Source organism: Crocuta crocuta, unplaced genomic scaffold, assembly GCF_008692635.1.
Source record: "Crocuta crocuta isolate KB4526 unplaced genomic scaffold, BGI_CrCroc_1.0 scaffold130, whole genome shotgun sequence".
Lineage (NCBI taxonomy): Eukaryota > Metazoa > Chordata > Mammalia > Carnivora > Hyaenidae > Crocuta > Crocuta crocuta.
In genome coordinates, this window is record NW_027527920.1 from 6,008,858 (window position 1) to 6,026,276 (window position 17,419).

The window sequence follows — 17,419 nt, forward strand, 5'->3', positions numbered from 1 at the left end:
GCGATATCCCACAGTCTTAGCCAGCACACCGTACCGCTCTCCTAAAAAGTGAAACTCATTCATTTAGACTAAATGTGGTGAGTGCAGCCTGCCCATGAAAGTAAAATGAATGACAGGGAGCTACTGATCTGAACAGGGCGGCTGCCTTGGAAACATTAACCCAGCCAGGTCAGTCCCTGATGACGAGCAGAGGCAATCAGGCTGAATTTAAGCTTGGTTCAAACAGCCAGCACAGAGTGCTTGAGCAGAGGCAGGAATCCCTGGGCCCGTCATTCATGTTGCTGGAAACCACCCACTGGCCCAAGGACAGCTCCCCAGGTAAGGAAATTATATATATATGACAGGGTCCTTCTTCTGTTGTCCTTTGGGTCCCCATCTGGAGGATCAGAGACTGAAAGCAGGTGCTGACTCACTGGGCAGCCCTGACCGTGACCCCACTCCCCAGGGTGCCAGACCTACATGGACATCGTCATTGTCCTGGATGGTTCCAACAGCATCTACCCCTGGGTGGAGGTTCAGCACTTCCTCATCAACATCCTGAAGAAGTTTTACATCGGCCCTGGGCAGATCCAGGTGAGCGTCTCTGGGACTCTCTCCTCCGAACAGGGCTCCCCAGACCATGCAAGATGCCTCCCTGGGGCATGGAGAGCATCTTTGCATGTGCTGGCAAGGTGTGAGTGCAAGGGCCCGTGCCAGGCCCTGAGCCCAGGATACCCATCTCTGCTGGGCACATCTGGGGACAGTTGGGGGGAGGCCCCACTTCACTGGTCAAACCTGTCTTCTAGGATAGATGCCACCTATTAAGAAAGACTTTAACCAGGTAACCAGGTAGAGTGAGGGCAGGAAAGGTCAAGAAGAACCCTGCTGAGTGAGGCACAGGGGAGGATTAGACACGCTGATCTTGAGAGAAGACTCAGGGGGGAGGTCATGGCCAACTGACATATGGGAGGTACAAGGTGGCAGATTTCAAGTCAATCTAGGAAATTATTTTGTAACAATCACAGCTATTAAAAAGGGAGTGGGCTTCCTCATGAAGTAATGACTTCCCCATGATGGGAAGATCATCTTCAGGATATCGTGGATGAATGTATAGCATCAGAAAGGCAGCAGATAAGCTTGGGGCCCATCCGACAGGAAGGCTTTCTCCTTCTAATCCTACTGTAAGTCTCTTAAGATTTTTTGCTTACTTTGAGGCTGTGAATACTGTCTATATCTTATCAGCCTTGGGGATAAAAGAACTTCTAAGTTTTAAGGAGACTTAGTTCCAGCATTTGATGAAAAATGCCATGGCCCTCCAGCCACATTGCTCCTAATATTTTAGGCTTCAGTTCTATGCTCCAGCAAGTAAGAATCTGTTGGACCTTTCTTTCAATCACAGCCTCCCCTCTCAAGATGCACTTCCCACCTGTCTCACCAAAAGCCGTCCATTCATTCCCAGACCTTCCCAGAACACTTCCCAGTTTCTCTCTAGTCCTTCTCATTCCTGAACAGTCATAGACAGAGAGATGACTCTGGGGAGTGTCACCTCCAAAGGGTGAGGGGGGTCAAGATGTTCTGTCGTCCTCTCCCTTGCCCTGCAGGTTGGGGTTGTCCAGTACGGAGAAGACGTGGTACATGAATTTCACCTCAATGACTACAGGTCTGTGAAAGATGTGGTAGAAGCCGCCAGCCACATTGAGCAGAGAGGAGGAACAGAGACCCGGACAGCATTTGGCATTGAATTTGCTCGGTAAAAAAAAAAAAAAAAATCCTAATAAAATAGAAATAATAATAATTTACCTAAATCTCAGATTAACTGTTCTAGTTACCCATTGCTGTATAACAATCCTCTACAAAATTCCATACTTTGAGACAATAATTTATTAACCCCTCAAATTTCTGGGGGTTGGCTGGGCTCAGCTGGTCAATTCTCTCTTGGCATCTCTCCTATGGTGGTAGTCTGGTGTGTCAGCTGGGGCTGTGATCATCTGAGGGGCTGACTGGACTGAACATCCAAAATGGCGCCCCCACGTAGCTGGCGGTTGGCTGGGAGCTCAGTGTGGGCTGGCCACCTGAGCACCCACACGTGGCCATGTGGCTTGGTTTTCTCATGGTGTAGCAGCTGGGCTCTGAGAGGGCGTGTCGTAAGAGAGCTTTCCAGAAGGCCCACACAGGAACTCTGAGATTGCCTATGACCTAGCCCTCAGAGTTCCAGATATAACTTCTGCTGTATTCTATTGTTAGAGTGAGTCATTAAGACCAGCCCCGATTCTAGGGGAAGAGAATGGATTCTTCCTCTTGATGGAGGAATGGCGAGGTCACATCACAGAGCGTTTGGGATGGGAGGTATTGTGGCAAACGACTATGGAAAATGGGCTCTGCCACAGAGACCCTATAAAAAGTGTGTAGGTTCCGTGAGGGCAAAATCTTCCTGCAGAGTGCCTGTCATCAGTGGAGTGTGAGGAACGTCGTTAAGTCTAACTTTTGAGGTGGTAGAGTAACGAGGCTGACTCTTTAAAAATCACACGAGAACTCACTCACAGTGATGATGAAGGTTCCCTCTAGACAACGCCCTTACAGATGGCTTCATGCTGACCCTGGTGGGACTGCCATTGCTCAGACGTTGTGCTCAGCCCCACTGAAATCAGTGAGTGATTTGAGGCAATCCCCCAAGATCTTTCAAGCTGAGGCCTAAACTCCTAAGGCATATAGATTTTAAATATATACATTTTACACCTATGAACAAGAGTTCTGCCACATCCATTGAGACCCATTCTCAGGCCCATTCTCTTACAATCCCACCTCACAGAGGATCAGCCAATGTGTTTCACAGAATTCCACAATGTGAGAGCTACTTTGGAGTAACACGATTTCATGTGGTCAAATGATTACTTTTTTTTTTCCCAAACTTACAATTCTTTATAATTAAGTTACGGCTCCACTAATAAATCTTTTTGCCGTACAACTTGCCCAAACTTTTTTCCTAAATGAACCTCCCTGTGTGTGAGGATGGCTTTCACTCATCCTCACAAGGAATGGGCCATTTTGCTGTTTTGCTGTCACTGGGATGAGTCCCTGGGGCCCCCAGCAGCCCCTTGTGAAATGGCTGGGGCAACAGAGGAAGCCTGTGCCCACTGAGCTCGCGTTTCCTCGGTGTGAACTCAGTGAGTCATCTGGGGATGCAGCCGACCACCCCCAGATCAATTACGAGTGTGTGATCCAGCAAGCAGTTCGAACCAGCCATGACTCAGGAGCACCAGTGGGCTATGCAGTCTGCACCTCAAGTGAGGTTTGAAATCTTATCTTCTCAGCCTGCCAAGCCCCAAATTACAGGGGGTGTGTTTTAAGGGAAGAGGTTTGCCCTCCTCATTTATTCACAATGCGTTTTGGTGGTGTTTGTTTTTTTTTTTTTTCTGCATACCTGCAAAAGTGCAAAGATCCAGGCCACAGACTTGAGGGGTATCAGAGATGGCAATCTGTAGCTCCTGGCCCAGCAAGGAAACTCTGAAAAGCATCAGAAAGGATGAGAAAGTAGGATCCAAGGGAGGGTTGCCAAGAGGGGCTGGCATTTGGCTTGTCCTGGGAAGACCCCAGGGTTCAATCGGGACAGGTGGAAAGGAGACATTCCACCTGGCAAAGGGTAGAAGAGGGGAAAGTCCAGGAATGCTTATGTTTAGAGCCTTTTGAGCATGGTGTGGGGCTTGTGTTGGGGTGGGCAGTATCGGAGCCAGGTTAGGAGGGTGATAATGTCATAACTAAAACAACCATAACCAGAGGGTCTTAGACTTGACAGTGTTTTCATCAGATATATACATAAAGGTGAATCTAACAGTCACGTATGGCTTGGGGGCCATGGGGATAATGATGTCACTCCATCATAGTTCACTCAACACTTTTTATTGAGGGGAGCAAGCAGGAGGAAGGACAGAAGGATGAAAGGGCTAGATACGGACCATTCTCAGGACCCCAGAGAAATGGGAGCCAGTGAAGATTTTGAGCAGAAAGGAGACATGATATGGACTACTTTTCCGTAGATCATTCTGGTTTCCAGATTCATGGAAACTGTTCTAAGTATAAGGCTCTCACTGTTCTTAAGGAACTTATAATCTGATTTACAAAGGAATAAATCCAAGTCTTTTTACTCAGTAGGAAATCACAATTTTAAATCTGATGTTTCTTGTCAATATTTACCCCATTACAAATGCATACAGATATTCACACAATTCTACTCTATGGAAATATGAACCTGAAAGTTTACTTGACTCCATATATAGTGAAACCTGTTTTTCCCCTGCCATACTTTTTTTTACATGGAGTTTCATGCCTCGGTCTGATCCTTCCGTGAGTTTATGGAAACATCTTGAATCTCCTTTGAGGGACTAGCGGAGTTCTCCCTCTACTGACTGGGTTAGGCTTAAGCTCAAAGTTCAAAGTCATCATGTCAAGTGTGCCTCTGGCCTCCGGTTCACAGCTCATATTGAAATTTGAGGGGGATTTTTCTTTAAATATTTATTTATTTTTGAGTGAGTGGGGGACGGGCAGAGAGAGAGGGGAACAGAGAATCTGATGCAGGCTCTGCACTGACAGCAGGGAGCCCGATGCGGGGCTTGAACTCACAAACTGTGAGATCATGACCTAAGCCAAAGTCGGACACTTAACTGACTGAGCCATCCAGGTGCCCCCAAGGGTTTTTTCTTTTTAAGTCAGTATATCCACAATATCACAGAGCTGAGAAAGAAGGGCTGATGGTCTGTTTCTATTCAGTGGGAGCTTTGAAGATGTCTGAACTTACTTATTCCAGGTTTTGTGAATTTGTCAACATCTAAACATGCATGTCAGCTTATCAGCTTCCGTGTAACAAGAGATCCGTGTGGTAATGAACTTGAACCTAGCACTGCAGAGCTTAAGTCTATGGGTCAGACCCCAGAGGAGTCAACACAGAGTCTAAGGGAGGCATTTGTTTTTAGATTCTTATTGGAACATTCTACCTGCTGGGCCAGACTTTTGGTCCATTATTTGTCTGTCCTACTCAGGACCGCATGGTCTAAAGGAGGGTTGGCCACAGAGGCACCGAGAGCCCGTGATGTTTCCAGAACAAGTTTTTGTGCTTCTGAGATGGGTTGCCAGCTGCAAGAGCCCCTCCACGACATCATCGGTCAGCGTGTCAGGCCCCCAGCCCCTGGCTGGACTGCCTAAGAGGCAGGCCAAGCACCTGCTCCAGGCACAAAACAAAGTAAAAAGCAAGAGAGAGGAATATTTGTCATGGACTTCGATATTTAATCATTCCCAAAATGTAATCAAAGTAGTCCTCGTGGGGAAAAGCAGAACTTTGTCAGATGTCATTACATGTATTTTAGGGATTAGTGTTGTTTGGGGGTTGAATTACTCAGGTCTGTCACCTTCTCAATATGAAGGAAGTGGTTCTCAACCCCGGTATTCATTCTTTTGAAAAATACTGATGCGGCATCTCAGTGGCTGAATCGGTGGAGTCTGACTTCAGCTCAGGCCATGATCTTGTGGTTTGTGAGTTTGGGACCCATGTGGAACTGTGCTGACAGCTCATAGCCTGGAGCCTGCTTCGGATTCTGTGTCTCCTTCTCTTTCTGCCCCTCCCCTGCTCTCTTTCTCTCTCTCTCTCTCTCCCCCTCAAAAAAATGAATAAAAACATTTTTAAACAATTAATGAAAAATACTGATTCCCAGGCCATGCCCCAGGGACGCTGATTTAATGCCCAGGTGGGGTCTAGACATCAGCATGTTTTTCAAACTCCCCCAGGTGATTCTAATGTAGAACTGGGTTTTTGAACCACTAATGTAGGGTGTCTAAAGGTCTCCATCAGACCTTGAACTTACCTCCCAGACCCGCCTGCTCCCTCTCCTTGCCCCAAACAGCATGGTCAGGACCCTAAAAGGGGCTCTTTAAAGTTACTTTTGAAAGACAGGCAGGTACATGACCCATTTGAGTAGTGTGGGCACCTCAACCCAACTGCTTCTTTGGTTTGAGATCCCAACCCAGGGAGGTGAGGGGGCTCAGCTCCACATCTGCGGCCGTCCCTCTGGAGGAGCACCGGGAGCTGCCATGTCCCTACATCCCTCTTGTGACCCTCCCCCGGTGCTCTGGTTTCAGCTCAGAGGCTTTCCAGAAAGGCGGAAGGAAAGGGGCCAAGAAGGTGATGATTGTCATCACAGATGGGGAGTCCCATGACAGTCCAGACCTGGAGAAGGTGATCCAGCAAAGCGAGAGAGACAACGTGACCAGATACGCTGTGGCCGTGAGTCCTGCCCCACCTGTGCCACCCTCCACCCCTAGAGGCTTTGCCATCAGAGCCCTGGGGACTCCCAGGGGCACTTTCTGGGGAGTGAGCAAGCTGCCCAGGCCCCCAAGTGGGCCTCTCCTTATTTCATCCTCTCCTAAAGACCACCTTGGGAATTTTTTTTGAGCACCATCCAGGGCTATCCGCAACAGCTGGGGACAGGCTGAGGGTGGGGGGCGAGTTCCTCCACTACCAAAACCTTGAAACGCTAGAAAACACCCCCAAGCCACCCAGCCCCCAGGATGCTGTCTTAGAACAAAACAGCCTGCTTCAAACTGCAAGTGGGGCCCGCAGTTCTGCCCAGGGCAACTGAAACAGCGGCCCCAGCCACGCGGGGTCGGGGGCCACGGGCGTGTGGGAGGCCTGTGCTATGTCCTGGTTTGTCGCCCTGCCCCGTTCCCTGGCAGGTCCTGGGCTACTACAACCGCAGGGGGATCAATCCAGAAGCTTTTCTGAATGAGATCAAATACATCGCCAGTGACCCGGATGACAAACACTTCTTCAACGTGACCGACGAGGCGGCCCTGAAGGACATCGTCGATGCCCTGGGGGACAGGATCTTCAGCTTGGAAGGTGAGGGACACATACCAAGGGGATGTGCGCTCCTGGGCACACTTCAGGTAAACCCCACAGAGCAAGATCCAGCCCCACAACACGGAAAGCCTTAGCAGGAGCTATCCCTTCGTGGTAAAGGCCATGGTACTCTGTGCTGCACCTGACAGACAGCCCCGGATGGTAGCACTCCTGACATTCTCCTTTTACCACCGAGGAACTGGAAGCTCATAGAACCTAAGTGACTCACCAAAGCTTCTGCAGCTTTGGGAAGGAGACAGGCTTTGAACCAGTGTTGCCAGATTTAGCAAACATAAAATACAGTATCTGCAGCAGACTTATACTAAGAAATTATCTGCTGGTTGTCTGAGATTCAAATTTATTTATTTTTTTAAGTTTACTTATTTTTGAAAGACAGAGATAGCGTGAGAGAGGGAGGGACAGAGAGTGAGGGACACAGAATATGAAGCAGGCTCCAGGCTCTGAGCTGTCAGCACAGAGCCCAATGCGGGGCTCAAACCCGGGAATTTTGAGATCATGACCTGAGCCAAAGTCGGATGCTTAACTGACTGAGCCACCCAGGTGCCCCTCTCCTTACTATTTAAACATCAGTTTTGATTGTACAGACCTCCTTTGTGCCGTGTATCGCTAGATCTGTTTCTCCCAACATGGGGCTGGGCCACATAGGGGGTGGTAAAAGAGATAGAAGGCAGTGTGGACAAGCCTGAGCAGTCTGCAGCACTTTGGAAAATACGAGCTATAGACATATGAGTTGATGAATGCAGCCCTCTCCACAAGGATGAAGGAATAGAAACTATGAACCTGAACTTTGACACTCCCACCAGAACTTAAATACCCAGCTGGGCGTATTTCTCCCAGAAACGGTTGCCTTGGGTGTTAAGAACATTGGCTCTGGTGACATGTTCAGGGAGGCCCTCTATGGGGAGGGGCTTTCAGCACACATGGGTGACTTGTGCAAATCTGGGGTGGTGACAGGTCTCCCTCCTGAGGGCTCGATTCGATGTCTGGGAGTCATCCAGAGGCATCTGGAACCAAATCTGGTGAATAATGGGAATGAGAGAAGTGAGGAAAGAAATGGAATGTCCATTTCTTGCCAAAGATGTAGACTGTTTCCATACACTTTTCTTGCTCTTTCCCCTCTTTTGACATTCATGTGGCATACGTGCTCTGTCACAGGTTGTCCCAAACCCTTTGCGGCAGTGACTGGCCTACTAATAGTGAAGTCAACGGGCACCTGGAAGGTCCCTGGCACCTCCCTGTGTGGGCTCCCTTGGGGCCCCCTCTTCCCTCTCCGGGGGTGGCCCCAGGACACAGGTGCCGTGGATGGGGCTGCAGGCGTGTGGCGCTAAGCACTGGGGCATGCAGCTGAGGTCTTCCTGTCCCTCTGTTTTAGGCACCAACAAGAATGAAACGTCCTTCGGGCTGGAGATGTCCCAGACGGGCTTTTCTTCTCACGTGGTGGAGGTAGGTGGGGGCTGGAGCTGCCCTCCCACACACCTCTAGAACTTCTAGGTGGCCCGCCGCCTTTCTGGGGCTGTCCCTCACCCACCTCCACTTTGCTTCTCTGGGTCTCTTTGTCTTCTGTGGCTGCAAGGAGAGTTGAGGTCTTCAACTTACAAGCCCTTTTCAGCAGGGAGTGAGCTACATATAACGAACCACCTGCATAAGGGGCCACCAGGGGCATTTCCTCCAGGCCTGAAGGTCCCCTGCTGCCCACAGAGCCTTGTGCAAAAATAGGGTCAACATGACAGAGGCCATTGCCCGAGGTGGTCTGTACGTGCAGGGGCATGGCCCTGAGCTGATGCAGGGAGGGCGGCCAGATGGGCCAGATGTGCTCCCGGGGCAGACTCGGCCTCAGACAGCAGAGGCCCCAGGTGGCCACATGCTGTCACCAGCGGTATGCCGTGTTGGAAGCTCCGCATCGGTGGCCCAGAGCGCCAGGCCGTCACTTACCCTGAACACGCCTCACCTGGTTCAGCTTGTCAAGATGGAGCTGAAACCTAAAGNCAAGGAGAGGTATCTGCGAAAATGCGTTATAAACCCTGGAGCCCTGCCTGGGAGCACTGCGTGCTGGGAGGACCACCTGGCAGGAGTCCAAGTCAGCGGGCATGCTTTGGGCAGAGAGGCTTCTAGGTGTTCTGCCCCAGGCTGGCACCATGGGACTGTACTTATGCCTCCTGCTTCTACATCACCTCCCTTCTCTCACTGTCCCCCCCCCCCCCCACCCNCTGAGTGACCTGCTGAAGTGACCTAAGTAGAAAAATGTGAGAGTCTCACGCTCTTCCTCCCCGTGCCGAGCAGCTGTTCCCCGAGAGCGTGTGGAATCTCGGAGGGGTCTGAGTCAGAAACCCCAAATCAGAGGCAGAGGGGACATGTGCACAGGCAGCAGGATGGAAACCTGACTCACACGCCACTGTTCCCAAACTGCATCTGGACAGGCTCATGCCCACCCGGACACAGCAAGATACAAATGGAGCTGCCTGTAATCCTAACAGTCCTCTCGTATGTGCACGGCACTTTAAACTTTTCCAGGACATCCCTGTGCCCCTTTTCCTGCTCAGCACAGCCCTGCCAGGTTGACAGACAGGAATAGTTGTCCCGTTTTAGATGATTCGCTCTGCAAATCTCTGTGCCTTCTCTGTGCTGAGCCCTGCGCTGGGTCCTGGGAGGTGTCGTCTCCTGCTTCTAACACTGTGGTCCATGTGTGCCCAGGAATCGGAGCACCCGAAGAGAAGAGGAGGTTACAATGAGGTTCAAGTGTTCAGGAACTCTTGAGATGAACCCTAAAAAGGACCCCAACAGCTCAGTATGTCGAGCAGGAGTCCTTACAGGATCCACAGACCCCCCAGCAGTATAGGGGAGACCAAGAGCTCAGAGCCCCGGCCTGTTGTTGAGACCAAGGTCATGCACTGCCCTGTGCAGATTCTTCCACGTGTCCAACTCTTTCTCATTCCTCTGCTCGGAGAGACCAGAGTGCCTCTCCCCACCCTTATCACCACCCCAGCTCTTCTAATGCCCCCGAGTCTCGTTTTCAAGTGACAGGCATCTGGAAGTTTTTATCTGATAGGGCTCTTAAAGAGGAGATGAGTAAGTCTGAATCTGAGACTCTTTCATACTTAAAAAGGAGAACACAATCCTACCAAATCCAAAGGAATGGAGCAACGATGGTGGGCTGTCTGGTGCTGTGACCGGCCACTAGGTTGCTATTTTAAGACACAGAGGGTTCTCAGTGCTGGCCACTGAGGCCACCACGATTGGCCACAGCCGTCCTGTCCGTGGGAGTCCAGCTCCGCAGCTCTCGGGGCTGGTCAGCTTTCTCTGGGGATGGGGAGCTTGTGGTCCAGCATTCAGCTTTGCCCAGAGCAGGTCCTGAGGCCAAGTGAGTCCATGTCCTGGGCGAGCACTCAGGCTCTATGTTCTACAGATGGCCTCAGACAGCTACTTCCTACAAATGTGAGAAGAAGCCTTTGGCTTCCCTGGGCCTGTTTAGTTATGTCAGAAGGAAAGGTCTCTAGTCCTGGAGAAAGGACCCCCTAGAATGTTCTCAAATAGCAGAGGAAAGGCCTGGAGGCTCATCACCTGAGCTGCTATTGCCTGTCTAGCAAGGAAACCAGTCTTCAAGTTAAAAAGGGCAAAAGCAACAAGAGGAAGGGGAGACTAGAGCCCCAGGGTAGGAGAGGAGACCCCAAAACATCACCTGGTCACCTGAAGAGCCCAAGGCCCCAGACAACAATGAAGTGCAACAGGCTGAAGGTCAGAGCCATTGAGGAAACCCGGGGACCTAAGTCAGACTCTAGTCTTGATTTGCTAAAAAGGGGAAAGAGAACATTCTGGAAATGACCATCAGGAAGACGAGCTATGGATCTCCAGTCAAATTCTAAAACAGATTTTTAAGCCAATGGTTCCATTAGCATTTGGAAATGAATGCAAAGCTCACTAATAGCTGGAGTGGCTTCTATCAGTCCTGGCTGCATGCAGAGGTGGTGAACTCCCTGTTGAGCCAGGCAATCAAGAAAAAGCTGCAAGAGTCTGCCAGAAAGCTTACAAAATGGATCTGTACCTCTCAAGGAGGCGTAGACTCTAAGAGTCTATAATCCACACAGGCCAAGACGGAAGGTTTGCAGAAAGAAAGGGGACAATACATAATGGATGCCCATTGGTGGTGGGTGGAGCTAGGGTGCTCCTCCTACCCAAGGGCTCTGCGGAGGAATTTCACATGGACCTCTTACCTCTCCCCAACCCCAAAAGTTTACAGAAGGAAGCAGTTTTATTAGGGTGGATCTTGTCTACACAAATACTTTGATGACTCAACTGACATGGGAAGGGACTGTTTCCCTATAACCTACACGTGATGATCCAGCAAGACCAGCCCTCAGTTATGTCTGAAACAGGTCAAGGGTGGGGAGACTCTTACTTCCCAGACCAGCTGCCCCAGCCACCCTCCAGCTTCTTCAGCCTGTGCCCTTCCCGCAGCCCCTACTGGAGCTGTGGGCTGGATAGCCAAGGTCATTGGCCATTATCTAAGGTGCTTAGCTGTAGAAGCCTTCGGGCTGTAATCTTTCCAAAGAGGTTCACATTTGATTTTTTTAAGTTTATTTATGTTGAGAGAGAGCTCAAGCCAGGGAGAGGCAGAGAGAGAGAGGGAGAGAGAAAATCCCAAGCAGGCTCCACAGCCCCCCAAGCCAGAGGCAGGGCTCTAACTCATGGACTGTGAGATCATGACCTGAGCCAAAATCCAGAGTCGGCCGCTTAGCCGACTGAACCCCTACAAAGAGACTTGAACTAGTTTTGCATATATGATTCATTCAAAAATGAAAGAGACTGGGTGCCTGCATGGTTCAGTCAGTTAAGCATCTGACTTTTGGTTTCTGCTCAGGTCATGATCTCAGAGTTCATGAGTTTGAGCCCCACCTCGGGCTCTGCACTGGCAGTGCTGAGCTTGCTTAGGATTCTCTCTCTGCTCCTCCCCTACTTGCTCTCATTCTAAATAAACAAACAAACAAACTTAAAAAAGAAAAGAAAATGAAAGAAACGAATCCATAATGGTGACGTGAAGGGTTGGTACCTAGAGGCTGTAAACCCTTCCTACACCCACATCACCTTAACCCATGGACCCCTCCACACCAGCCAGGGCAGCAATCAGGCCTGTCCTCAGGCACCCCACCCCCCCCACCCCCGCTACATGAGGGCTGTATGTGGTAGCCAAGGTCCACTGGCATGCTGTTCCAGATTGTTCGCAAGTGACTCCTGGTGGCAGGAATCATTTCCACGTCATTGGGGTCCTCCAAAGCCCAGCCCCATGTCTCAGGCTGCACCCTGGTACCCAGCACGCCACACCCATGCCTTGTTCTGGGGATCCCCGAGCAGAGACGACCAACCCACCGATCAGAAATGAACGGTCAAGTACAGTGTGCCCTTGCTCCCTACAACACCTCCTGCCATCCCACTGGCTTCCAGCACAGTGAAGGGCTTCTTTCCCCAGGAAGATTGAAGCCTCATTTCTGGGTGCTTCCTGCCCAACCCCGTCTAAGCCTCTTGGCCCTTATCCCTTCCTCAGGCTCCACTTTGGGCTTGTTAAAAATACATCGTCTATGACAGAATCTGAGCAATTAGCAAAAGCATAATCCATCCTCTTCATGATGTATTTGTCTTTGGAGGGGCTCTTGAATCTTCTACAGTCACTCAGATGATGGACATGTGGACACTGGGGAGCCATGGGGGGTCTGGGGAGGAGGGCAGGACTCAGCGCACAGGACCGCCAGCAGCGCCCCCACCGGCCCGCACCAGCCTGTCTATCCAAAACCAAGAATTGTTGGCACCTGGTATTCTCCTTCCATTAGTGCAGGGCAAGGAGAAAGCGCTGCCTGGCCGTGCGGCCTCAGACAAATCATTGAACCTCTCGGAACCTCTCAGTCTTTGAGCAGATGTCTGAAAAATATCTGTGGAATTGAATCTTGAGGCTTAGGACTAGAAGCGTACATTTTGATACTTACCAATAAGTCACGTAAGGGTTTCTTAAAACCCTGTCCTAACTCTACCTGCCTCCTCAGCTGCCGCCACTTTGGGGATCTTCCTGCGGGCCCCTCAAACAAGCTGCCCTTGCCTCCACCAGGGCACTCCCCTCAGGCCGCTCTAATGACTCATCGGCAGCACCAACTTGACCGTGAGATCTGATTCTTTGACTCCTGCATCCTCTGTGCTTTATGGATGAATTAAAGAATGAGAGGAGCTACTATATACCAAGTCCTTGCCGCTGCCAAGCATCGTGCTAAAAATTAAACATGTTAATTCTCCCAACAAAACAATTTACAGCTGAGGCTGAGACAGAGCAACAGAGAGAGAGGGAGGAAAGAAGGAAAGGAGAGAGAGAGAAGATTGCCCAAGGTCACAAAGCTAGAAGCTTTGGAGTTGGAATTGGAGCTCAGGAATGTCTGACTCCAGACTTCGCGCTCTAACCACTGGGTGAAGGATTCTCAGCCTCAGCCCAACTGACAGTTTGGGCTGGATAATTCTGCACTGGGGGGCTGCCCTGTGTATTGTAGGCGGCAGCCCCGGCCACTCCCCACCCGATGCCACACCGACCCCAACACCACCCCCAGCCGTGACAACCAAAACTGTTTCCAGTCATTGCCAAATATTGCCTGGGGGCTAAGCTGCACCCCCTCATGTTTGGGAACCCACTGCCCTAACCAATGCTGTTTCTAAGTATTAGGGATGTGACCCAACCCTGGGGAACATGGACTGGCTGGGAACACAGTTTGGAGAGATATGGTCACATGTACCAGGAACATTCAGCTCAGCTCGGGAGGCAAGACTGCTGCAGGGGTGAGGTCAGGAGGCAGCTAATGGCTGAGCTAGCAGAATCAGATGGCAGGTGCTGTGCTCGAGTGAATATGGGTACAGGTTGTCTATAGGGAGGGCACAGACTTGGCCTTGGACCTGCTCAGGGCCACCATGCCTGCGTCCTCATTTCTGCACTGGGTGCTAGAAAAGTCAGCTTGTCCCAAGGGCCCACGTGCAAGGCCACCCAGGCACACCCTGGCAATACTGGTGGGAGCTCACATGGCCCCGTGGGAAAGGAAGCCGTAAATCAGGGAGCCAGTGCCAGGACTGGAGTGTGGGACGAGGCTCTTCCCTGGAATGCCCTGTTATTTGTTTTCCAGCTGAGCCTACATGCCTGGCTTCCTCTGTCAAGGCTTTGGCCCTTTTGGGGGCCCTGCCGCTCCAGATTTTTTTCCAAATTCAAAATGTCTAGGCTCCCTGAGCTGGAGAAGGATAGTGCCATACTGAGGTTTGCTCCACCTGCCCCTCCCGGCCAGCCCTCTCCCCGCTGTCCCCAGCGAGGCTCTCCCTGGCAACAGAGCCCTCCCGAGAAAGAGCCGCCCCCTGGGAGCACAGGCCTAGGGGCATTGCCAGGGTGAGACAGTGTAAGGCAAGAGCCTGTGAGCAATCAGCCAGCCCAATGCTGCCGAATCTGGAAGTCCAGTGGAATCTCCCAGCCACACATACATATATGGTGGGTCAGCATCAGGTCCTCCCCAGCAGAATCCGAGTCCTCCTCAGTATATCATGGAGACTTCAAGTCACCTGCAAAGCCAAAAATTCATCTTCAAAGGCCTCTCCCTGAACAAGAAGCCCGGTCCTGCAGTGGCAAACTTGGATTCAGCCAGAAGAGAGAGGGAGGAGAGAGAGAGGCACGGCCCAAACATCCTTGTCTTCTTAGAGGGTGCCCCGATGGAAAACCGGAAGCAAAGTCCAAGGGCTGCCCGTGGCTCTTTCTCCCCTGCCCAACTCACCACCCTGCTCCAAGCCCCAGCCCCACCCCAACTTGCTGTGCAGCCTCGGACAAGTCCCTCTCCCTTTCTGAACCTTGGATGCCATTCGTCAAGTGAAGATAATGAGTATCTGACGTGCTGGTCTCTCAGAAATGGGTGACTGGATGGAGAGTACTTTGCAAAGAAGGGAGCACATGTGACGTGTGAGGAGCACCGGCCGTGACTGGGGGCACTCTGAGGTGCTGGCCCGGATTCTGACCCAGCAGATCACCAGACGCACCCAGGCTGAGGCTCACACAGACTCGTAGGAGGAAGTTTATTAGAAAGTGCGACATTAAACACAACCAAGTACATCAGACTCCAGAAACCAGTATGGTCCTAAAAACATTATCTGAACAGTTGGCTCTGCTTCCAGAGAATTCAGACTTTTTAAATCTTATCGAAGATCGACTTCACTCTTTAAAGTGACCCCTGGGAAATGAGAAATGGAAGGTCAGAGAAACGTTCATAGTCTTGCCCCCTCTGCTGCCCCCAGTGAAACTATCGCAGGGTGACGCTGCCCGCCTGCTCGTCCATGGCCCTAAGTGTCCCAAGGCCAGAAACATTTTTCTATGGGCACCATTGTATTGGAGGTGAAGGGAGATGGGGTGCCCTGGACCCTAGGTGGTGGGGGAACCTCAAATCCTGCCAACCAGCCAGGATTAGGGAGGCTCAGTGGAGGAGACTAGTGCTTTCCTGGCCCAAAGCCGGGGTACAACCTGCCTGGCCAGGAATCACCAAGGTCACCCAGGAAGGTGGCCCCCGGCGTCCAGTGCTTGCTGTTTGTTTTCTTATAACCACCAGCTTTGCGGGTTGTTTGAGGAGGTGCGGTGGTGGTGGGTAGGGTGTAGGGCAGCCCAGAGACTGAGGGGACCTGTCAGGAGTGGCCTTGGGGTCAGTGACAGGGAGACGGCCCCTCAGGGAGCCAGAGCTCCTGTCTTCCTGCCTGAGCATTGCAGCACCCACTTACCCTGCAGTTAAAGACAAGTGCCCTTCCTCAGGGTGCAGACTGCCACAGATGTGGCCCTGGCTTATCTGTCCAGCCTCATCAGAGTCACTCTGGGCCCTGTCACTGTGCTCCAGCCCATCAAACCACTCTCAGTTCCTTAAAACCAATGCCTCTAAACTCTCCAGCTGCAGGGCCTTTACACATTTGTCCGCTCCCCCTCCAGGTGTCCGGGTGAGCATCGCTTACTCAAAAATGCTTTTCCTGACCCCCCCCCCATTTCAATCTAGACTAACCCTCACTGTGGCATTTACCACATCTTCTATAGCAGTTATGACACTTTGTAACTATTATGTTAACTTGCACATTCGTGTTGTACTTTGAGCTCTGCAGGGGCATGGACAGTATCCCAGCACTGAGCAAGTGGTTGGCACAGAGTAGATACTCAGTGAATTATTACTGAAGAAATGAAGATGTAAGATTTACACACAGGGAAGGCAAGTCAGGTGCCACAGAAGGAAGGGACAGTGACAGATTTCCTACAGGGCTTATGAAGCCCAAAGAGCAATTGGTCCTAGAGGTGGAGTATATTTCTAGAACATTCCTTTGTTTGGCCCATTTTGTGTGAGGGTAGGGTGGAAGGTCCCTGCCTCATTCAAAAGTCAAGAATCCTGCCTGGAAGTTAGTTAAATAATGAATGTAGGGGAAGGTGCCCACGGAGGCTGGTGGGTGCTTCATTGTGTAGAACCCGGTTGTGGCCTCCCAGGGAGAGGCCCCCGGGGGACACGAGCTGATGTGTGTCTCCTCCCCAATGTCAGGATGGGATTCTGCTGGGAGCCGTTGGCGCCTATGACTGGAATGGAGCCGTGCTGAAGGAGACCAGTGGTGGGAAGGTCATTCCTCTCCGTGAGTCCTACCTGAAGGAATTCCCTGAGGAGCTCAAGAATCATGGCGCCTATTTAGGTAAGAGCCCCAGCTGAGTGTGGCAAATGGATGCAGGCAAGGAGGGAGCCAGGGGAATCTGCCCCCGTGTGGAGCAAGGGCCTGTCTGTGAATATTCTGTGAACATCCAGGCACAGGTCAGGGGCCGCTGCCTCTTCAGGCTGGCATCCACCACCCCTGGCACCATGCCAGGCACACAATAGGCGCTCAACGAACAGGTAGAATACATGATAAGCAAAGTACCTGTACCTGAAATGCATCTCAGTTGATGCTTCTAGATACGAGGTCAGCTGTTGGTGCATCTTCAAATCTTCTGCCTTAACTAGGGTTTGGGCACACTGAGAGCTGCCTCCCAAGGCAACATGCAAGTCAAGGAGAAGTCCAGACTCATTTTTATGTATTAATGTTCACAATCAAGGCAGAAGTCACTTCCCAGGAAGCACTTTGGAAGCAGACATTAAAGAGCAGCACAGGGGCGCCTGGGTGGCTCGGTCAGTTAAGTATCTGACTCTTGATCTCCGCTCAGGTCATGATCTCAAGGTTTGTGGGATTGAGCCCTGCATCAGGCTCTGCCGACAGTGTGGAGCCTGCTTGAGATTCTCTCTCTCCCTCTCTCTCTGCCCCTCCCCTGATCGTGCACGCACTCCCTGTCTCTCCCTCTTTCTCAAAATCGGTGAGTAAACTTAAAAAACAATGAAAAAAGAGCAGCACAAATTATTGGCCTGATGGTGATAGGTCCCAGCGGTGAGGCCCTACCCAGTGAACCCCAGTCGTCTCCAGTTCTGTAAGCACAGTGGTCCTGGCTATCCATGCCAACGCTGCCGGGGCTGATCCCCTTCTAAAGCACTGAGC

At 51.2% G+C, this 17,419-nt stretch overlaps 1 protein-coding gene across 1 annotated transcript in view; it reads left to right on the forward strand.

Annotated features, from left to right (window-relative positions):
- ITGA11 (integrin subunit alpha 11) overlaps positions 1–17,419 on the forward strand; it is an 89,856-nt gene that overhangs the window by 39,830 nt on the left and 32,607 nt on the right. Inside the window, exons 6-11 of the mRNA XM_077781129.1 lie at positions 446–573; positions 1,581–1,729; positions 6,106–6,250; positions 6,700–6,865; positions 8,259–8,329; positions 16,444–16,588. Of these exons, the coding sequence (XP_077637255.1) occupies positions 446–573; positions 1,581–1,729; positions 6,106–6,250; positions 6,700–6,865; positions 8,259–8,329; positions 16,444–16,588 (804 nt within the window). The remainder of the gene's footprint in view (positions 1–445; positions 574–1,580; positions 1,730–6,105; positions 6,251–6,699; positions 6,866–8,258; positions 8,330–16,443; positions 16,589–17,419) is intronic.